The sequence below is a fragment of the Pomacea canaliculata genome, linkage group LG13 (genome assembly GCF_003073045.1).
Source record: "Pomacea canaliculata isolate SZHN2017 linkage group LG13, ASM307304v1, whole genome shotgun sequence".
NCBI classification, from domain to species: Eukaryota; Metazoa; Mollusca; class Gastropoda; order Architaenioglossa; family Ampullariidae; genus Pomacea; species Pomacea canaliculata.
Genome location: NC_037602.1, coordinates 20,169,712 through 20,178,753, shown reverse-complemented (window position 1 = coordinate 20,178,753; position 9,042 = coordinate 20,169,712). Strand labels below are relative to the sequence as shown.

The window sequence follows — 9,042 nt, the reverse complement described above, 5'->3', positions numbered from 1 at the left end:
CGGTTCTCAAAGTGGGCCCGCAAAAAGCTCAGTCTCACCCGATCACTCCTCAACGACGTGGAAAGGTTAGGGGACGACCCTTACCCGTATCTCGATGGCCGCCACGCGACAAATGCTGATCACAAACACCTACACTCGCAGCCGCCACGTACTATTATCACTATTATATATGTACTCCCAAAAAATGACTTCCAGATATATATGAGCACGTACGCGCGCACACACACATCCTGACAAGAATGCACTGATAAGTGTATTCACAATTCCTTTTTCTGTCATCATCAGGAAACGGATAGCCAACTAATAATTTGATACCCGTATGGTAGTCAATCCCCCCGCTGTCGAGAATCGGTGCCTACTCTTCTGATCACTCATTTAATTCGTCCAAGGTCTTTCGTGCACGAACTGTTATTACTGGACTGCTGGCAGACGATTTTCCAGTTTTACTACTTAAAAAACTTGCATAAAGCTTCCGGTTTATTCACATTTCACAGACAGCAATCCACCTATACATGTCCGTGATTCACGTTTGTGACGACGGTACTCGTGCTCGCCGAGACTGCATGTTTCCGGTTGAGGTTTTCAGCGAACTCACTACAATGACAGCACCGTTTCTGAAGTATGGAATATATTTTAACTTTTATAACAGTTTAGTGTTGTTATTTTCTTAACAGATGGGGTTTTGTGTTTCTTTATTTTAAAATGTGGCCTCTAGCAGCAGGATTTCCAGTATAGGTTGAAAAGTATCATCTGAAGGACACCGCTGACTTCCGACTGATGCTATTTTCTGTTCGATTTCTCTTTTAATCAGCATTTGCGAAGTCATAATTATTTTAAAAGTAACAAATTATTAGAGCCTAAACTACCTACGTGTCAAAAGCCCTGTTACGTCGTATTTTTATTTTATAATCATCATTGTCCAGCAAGATGAATGTTAAATCGCCAAAATACATCGCAAGAGCAGATGCATCTATAGTTCAATACCATTATATAAAAACGGAAAAAAACGAGTGATTTGTTTACATGATCTAGACACATATTTACAATAAGTATCTTTGATGTCTTATGACAAACTAGTATTTTAAAATAAAATTTATGCTTTTTGAAAAGAACTTGCTCAGACACAGGCATTCTTGTAAAAATTGACAGATTTGGTACTGATATATTATGAAATGCCAGTAAGTTATTAAACTGATATTCATTTTTCATTTGTTGTAGGCAGTGGATGTCAGCCTTATGCCGGCACCCGCAGAGTTTTTCTAATCCATCATCCAAATCTGCGAGTAGCATAGCTACACAGATTATAAGTAACAGAGCAGTTTCAGCCAAAACTTCTGCATCTCCAACTGCTAGTTTTTCTGTCGTGAGCTCCAGTAGTTTAATGGCCAAAGAAAGCAACCTTTTATCCGCAAGCACACCTCTGATGCTGCTAGTGCGTGGAAGGGCACGTATACACTACCAACCCAGTGCCTGGAAGCGAGTGAACAAACATGGACTCGAGAAGAGACTCCTTACCCAAAGTGGCATTGAAGTGCTATGGCGGCGATATTTAAAAGATCGTCATGTTCTTACACCCTTTGAGAGAATCTTGTCTGGAACTTACAATGGTCAGATTTTACCAGACATCACCTAAAGTACAATCAACATTTGGTGAATAAAGATTTGCTAAAAGGATATACTTTCACTGCAAAAAGAGTAAACACAAGAAAGTTGCGACGATAAATATGTAAAAGGTGGAGTCTTTCGGGAAATTGTAACATAACACATGGTATGGCATAGCAGCCAGCTATGTATCAAAGTTTCTGCCCATAACAGTAACTGTGGATTTTTGTAACAAATTTGTTTTCCATACTCTGCAAATATTCAAACCATAAATTCATAGCATTAGCAGTGACCTTGTTTTCTGTATGTTTGGAATTGTCTTATCCTTATCATAATTCTGTAAGTTGTCAAAAAGTGTAAGAAATTTAGAGGTTCATTTTGTTTCTCCTTGAGTAAAATAGACATTTTGAAGATTGTGTTGGTTTGGTCTTTTTTTTTAATGTGTAATCTTACCATGCTTTTAGTATTCATTTATCATTGTAATACTTTTTACTTATTTTAGTTGAAGCCCCCCCAATGTTTGCAGTCTCACCCAGTTACCCCACACTGGTAATCTCCCCTCAAAGTTCTGCATCCCACAAGAGGTTATTCATGCATACTCCTGATAATTGTTAGTAGATTTGTATGTCTACCCCTCTATGTGTGTTTGTCTAAAGTAAGGCTGGATCACACATGCTGTCAAAAGGAAAACTCATTAAATCATAGTTAATGCAGGTAATTTTTAATGTTTCACAGACAAGTCACCAGACTAAAATCAGTAAAGTGAGCCAGTTTTGGAAAAAAAAAGTTTTCACACAACAACTTCTTTTTAATTCTGCATTTACTGCAACCATCTGATTAGATTTTTTTTTTAACATGAGAATGTTAATAAAGACCTATATAAAGAAGGATTTAATGAGTACCTATATCCAATGATATGCAACCTTTGAAATAAAGCAAGCTCAAGAGAATAAAGTAGGTGATATATTATTGGCAGATATGATTTATGTTTAATAATAATAATACATCCCTGACAATGAATTATGCACAGCACAGGTGTTTTTTTGCAAGAATAATGTTGAATTTCATCCTAAGATTCCAGCAGTCTTTTTTCCTATCTGAATAAGTGAACGCAACGTTTTGGAGGAATAAATACAATTAAGCAGCAGACCACAAAGCAGGCTATTAAATGTGCAGACAAAACAGCTATGAACATAACTAAAATACTGTCAGTAACTTTTCCCTAAATGTAAAAAGGGGACCAGCAGTTTGTCAATATGTAGGTTTAAAATGTTGATAATAAAAATAAGTTTTATCTTTTAATCTTCATGTTTACCTTGCCTAGAAATGCTCCCCAAATACAACATTTACATATCAGCAAAAAACATTTATGTTCATTTTTTCATCTTTGAGGAAAATGTATGTGTAAAGAAAAAAGTAGGGGCAGTTAGCCATCAGCCTTCATGGGTTTCACTTGCGTGGTTTAGAATTTTGGAGGGTTTGCAATCAATAGCTCAATGGTAATTTAAAAATCCCAGATGTAAAGAAACAATTTTTTAAATTTATAAATGCATAGAAAGCATGTATTATGAATCTATTTTATCATATACAGTGTACTGTTTTTGGATGCTAAATGTAGCAGTAATAAAAGTTAAGGACTAAGGAAGCCTAGCTATTTATGATTTTTTTACGTTTGCATGGATTCTGGCAGCCTACCATTAAATAACATTTAATATTATAAACCTGTCACAAGACGATCTAATAACATATCTGTGTGCAAAAAAAAAAACAACAACCTATGGTTTTTGGACAAATCTACAAAGTCTGCTGCAAAACCGTTACTGTACTTGGTAAACCGCATTGTGAAATCTTCCAAAGCTATATTCAACTGCCTATAAGAAAACTATAAGGATGGATAATTCTCAAGAAGAGATTCGCCTCAGTGGAAAAGTATACACCAAATAACACATGAAACAGAAAATAAAAACAAGACAGCTTAAGCATTGTAGAGTTTATACAAATTACTTTTTGCTCAACATTTTGTCTGGATATGTAAAGCTTTATACAAACATCATTCTTAAAATTAAAATAACAGTGAATCATTGTACTGTACATTCCCGAACTACATAAACATACAACTCCGGTACTCTGAGAAGTATCATATATTTTTCAGAATAATGTTCATGTTTAGTCAATAAACACGATTTGATCACCATAGCCAAAAAGCCAGATCCCATACATCTAAGCAGCAATATCAGCTGCTCAGGCGTGTCTGTAACATCATACCAATAAACTGGTCTGACAGGCATGTCTCTGCAACATAATACCGATGTACTGGTCTGACAGTCATATTTGTGCAACTTAACACCAACACATCGGTCAAAGCTTTTTTATTTTTCATATTCATAAAATGCCATATGTAAGATTGTTATCTCTCAAAACCGAAACTTGAATCCTATCTTGAAATCTCAGGGTTGTGCAAGCAATCCTAAATAATATATTTTACATCTATGTCTTGTGTATTCTCTTGATTTATAAAAAAAAATCACTGACCATTATGTGTAGTCAACAGATGGTGTGTCTTCTCTAAAAAAAAGCCATATAAACCCATCATGCCATCAGTTTTACTGGCCAGCAATATAATGCTAAGCAAACAAGGAAAAGGTGACTGCATTACCAGAGTTAGTGTTAGTTTAAAGCCTAACGAACCCACTAAATTTTCATCATGAAATAAAAACATCACGTAGAAAACATGATGGTAAAAGTGGGGTGGTGGGTGAAACATTGCCTTTATTTTTATGCATATGTATCTGTGTATGTATCCAGCTGTCAATATACAAGATGATGCCTGGACAGCATCATTGTGGATCTGAATGCCAGTATGTCTGACAGACCAAAATAAATTTGCTATAGGACTGTCTCATTTAAAACAGAAACGTGAAAAATCAGGTTTTTTTTAAAAGTCGACAAAATTATAGAACAAAAATAACTCAAATTCTCAAGGTGTACTATAACAGCACAGACACATTATGTAGATCCAAATATTTCAACCATTCAATAAAAAAAAATGCTTCAAGTGCAGTTTCCTATTCACAGCCCACATTTTGTAACACAAATACCTTTAAAAAAAAACTTTATGTATGTAACATGAGTATGGAAAATCAGCTAAGTTATGCACTGATCACTAATAGCTATATAATAAAAATAATAGTAAAACAAAGCACAACATACTTGTTTTTATCATAATTTTTTATGAGATTTATTGGTCTAGTTAAATTTCAATTCATAAACTTTAGCTTTTTACATTGACAAGACATGACAATATGGATGCCAGGCTCAATGTCTCTTGTTGGTGCCATGCATCTACTGTGCAGTACAAACTGAACTCCAGGGAGTTAAAGTATAAGTAACTATAAAATCAAAATATTATTATCATAAAATGTCTCACACTCATAGCCATAGGACAAAGACAGCAATGACATAAAATGCCCCACACCAAAAAAAGAAAAAAGAAAAATCTACATTATTAATCAAAGTTTAAACAGACACATTTACTTGCATAAACTTCTAGATTTGTGTGTCTAGATAATGCCAAGTACGTCAAGAACCTTACAAAATCAGTCCTATATAAATATACTCTGTGACAATCATTTCAATGTTGCTAATACTAGGGTGTTCACAATACTGCAGGAGTTTTTAATTTGAAACTGGAGTTTTACTGGCAGAATATAATCCATAGTAAATCATGAGACATTTCTGTACAAGAAAATAAAACTGAGAATATTTATTTATGGCATCATGGCCTCTTTGTTCTTTGCATGAAAAAAACATACTTTGCCCAACCACATATCTTTGAGATGAATCTAAGAAACAGGACTTCTGAATAAATCCTGTATATCTTATAACAGTAGCAACTTCAAAACAAATTTTTAAAAAAATCACATTTGAATTTAAAGAAGAACAGTTTCTGTCCATGAAGTGGGTAAGACATTGTTCATGTCACTTATACAGCAACAGTAAGGAACCAAATCACTGCCCTAATATTTCTAAAAGTACTGTCTTCACAACCTTAAATGTCAATAATTTTGTATATTTCTACACATGGCACTGCAAAAAAAACCATAAGATAGTAAAAACTTATAACTATTTTCGAAATTATTTCCCTCATTGTTTTCCAGGGTTTCCACAAATGTTATTAATTTTTTAAAACTAATTATTGCTCATTACAACCCTATTTAAAATGCTATTTTCACTGTCCTTTTCACAAACTTTAGGCCATTATGCTCATTTTTCATAAGATAATGACAGTCACAGAATACCAAAAGTTCAGAGTAAACAGAACAACACAGATGTTTTCTAAATCATTACACAATATTTTCTACGCCTCTTGATTCTGAAACAGTACTACATTCAGCTTTCCATAAGGTAATATTAAAACACAAAATTATGAAGTTCATAGTCTTTTATCCTAAAGAGCATCTAAATCACTTTTTAAAAAAAACACAAAATATTTTATGCGAACTTTTAGCCACAAATATAGATTATGTTTATCTGCAAGTCCAGCCTGCACAATATGCAACATTTTAAAGATTATAATTCTTAAATTGTAAAGTTGTAAATTACAAAGATACAAGCCAGGGGTGGGGAACCCTTTTCCTTCCAAAGGTTATTTTGTACTGCTGAATAACCAAATAGGAGTTTACTTTCGCACCACAGTAGCTGTACATCAAGCATGTCCCATATCCCCAATGCTGTTTAATATCTTCTTGGAGAACATCATACCCTAAGCGCTCCATGACCATCCTACATCCATTTCCCCATGTAGGAGACAAAGATCTGTTAGCAGGCACTAACAAAGAAGTGCAAGATTTCACCAACAGACTGACAGGCAGTTTAAATGCATATGGAATGGAGACCAGCACAGAAAAGAGCAAAGTTATGGTCAATGGCAGCGGCAAAGCTAAAAATGGGGTACAGCTCGAAGACGTAGGCAGCTTCAAGTATTTGGAAGCCAACCTCTCCAAGAATGGCAGCTCCACGCCAGATGTCTGCATCTGGATCACAACTCCAAAAGCAGCAATGGCTAGACGAGATTGGATCTGGCACAGCCATAAGATAAGGTTAACTACCAAGTACAATTTGTACAAATCTCTGGTAGTGCCAATCCTGCTCTACAGATGTGACACATGGACTCTGCTCACTGAAACGGAAAGAAGAATCCAGGGATTTGAGAACAAGTCTCAGATCTCATTAAAAAAAACACAGAACAAATGACTTCGTTAAAAACAAGATTTCCAGTCATAGGACACCAGGAGCCTCTAATTTCAATAGTCAAGTGATGCAAGCTGGTCTTCTTTGGCCATGTGACCCGGCACACCTTGTCAAAGACTATCCGCCTAGGTACCTTGGAGAGTACTTGATGCCAGTGTGGCCAAAGAAAGAACTGGCTTACAAATGTCAAAGACTGGACTGGTCCTGTACAGGACCTGCTCACTATCGCTCACAATAGGCAAGAGTGGCGGACCCTGTCAGCTGTCACATCAATCCATGTGCTTCCCCCAATGACAGGTGCCGGTCAAGGGACATTCTGATAGTCATAACGTCACTCTAGGTCTACACAAAATTATCTACTCAAAAATAAGCCTGCTTTATTTGGTCATGCTATACTTTTGCCAAACGTTAACACTTTTGCAAAATGTACAATCCTAGCCTGCTTTGTACTGCTGTCCTCTAAATCACCGCAATCCACCTTTTCACAATAAGGTTCAGGGAAACTATGAACTGCCACTATCAGAAGCATAGAAAACAATTGGAGTCTGTAGAATATATGTTTGTAATTAACCAGTTTCTCATTTATGACTATATAATACACACATACCTGAGTTCATGGCATTTACAAAGTGTCTACAGATATGCTACACACAGACATGTTTGCACATGCACAAATAAACTCAAACCCAAACTAGTTTTTACCAGCCAAAGCATTTTCATTTACTCATCCTTTGGAAATCAATGAGGATATGTTGCATACTTGTAAGCTTAAACGGTACTCTAATGCACACAGCAATGTCAATTGGGGTTTTTTTTCATTATATGAACCGACATGGTCGAAGAACACTATACCTATCAACACCCCTTGGTTTGGGGTAAAGATCACATGCATGCATAATTCTCAAAATTCGTCCATATAGGCCACAGGCAGCAGATGAGAAGCATTCATGTCTGTCCCGTCATACACTCAAATGTGTCCTGTCTATCCAATAATGGAGTTTTTTTGCTTGTTCCTCAAAATTTACATTATTATGATCATTCAATTAATATAAATTGAAGTTGTTATGAAAAATGTTCATAGATTTATTGAAATCTGTGATTGACTTGGTTGGCTGGATTAAATGATCTCACGGGCCATGTATGGCCTGCAAGCTGGAGATTCCCCACCCCTGGTATAAGCAAATGCTGAGAAAAGTACAAACTGATAAACCATGGCCTTATACATTGCCCCCTTCTAAATGAAGTGTTTTTCTCAATGACATCAACTTGTATTTGAGATTATAAATGTTAAAAGTACCCTGCTTCTCTGTCGTCACCTATTGTCTTATCAGGTGCACTCTTCATCACCTTTCATCTGCCATTCACACTGTTCTGTGCACAAACGTACCACCTGACACACTGAAAACTGACACACTGAAAACTACCCTTGGAAGGTGAGCACATAAAACCCTTAACAATTCCTGCAGCACTGCCCACTACACAGACACAGACAGAGCTGTGGCCTTCAGGAGCCATGCTGGAAGAAAAAACACTAGGGTACCAATTAAAACAAAAAAAAAAAAAGCAGCTCTTTTTCTAACTAAAGAAAACTTGAAGTTTGAAAGATATGATCCTGGAATGCAAAAGGAAAAGAAAGGTGTGATTTTCTGCCACACCTTCCTATTTTGTCTACAATTTTCTTTCACTCATCCCAAAAACTGCTTGAAAAGAAACCTGCTCATAATTCTAAGCAATTCTCAGTCAACATTTGACTGTTTGCAACTCTGCTTCCTCACTGAAATTCATAACTTTTATCTGGTATTTTCTGCAATGTTAATGATTTTTTAACTCTGCCATAAAATAATAAGCTCGCATTCATTCAAATTTGGTTTTCTATGAGGATAATAACAATAAACCAATAGATAATAGCAATGTAAAAAGCAAGCATCAAACAGAATTTCACAAAGGCCAAAACAAAGATATTTGTGCTCACATTATCACGTAAAACTAATTTCAGAATCACTTCATGTTAAACCTTTGAACCCTGTTTAATGTTCTTGTCAGCTGTCTAGTTGAGTTTTCAAGAATTTCGAAATGAAGGCTTGAAGTGCATTAGGTGAATGTCATACACCATCTCACACCCCAAATGACCCATTCTCATTCACTTCATGTTTTCTTTTTTCATGTCACCAGTAACTATCATATACTGCA

General features: G+C 35.7%; 1 protein-coding gene across 1 annotated transcript; it reads left to right on the top strand.

Annotated features, from left to right (window-relative positions):
• Window positions 1-480: 480 nt before the first annotated feature.
• LOC112554153 lies at window positions 481-2,013 on the top strand. Its single transcript, XM_025221779.1, has 2 exons — window positions 481-619; window positions 1,219-2,013. Exons 1-2 carry the CDS (start codon window positions 513-515, stop codon window positions 1,631-1,633), a joined length of 522 nt encoding a protein of 173 aa, XP_025077564.1. The 5' UTR covers window positions 481-512; the 3' UTR covers window positions 1,634-2,013.
• Window positions 2,014-9,042: the final 7,029 nt, after the last annotated feature.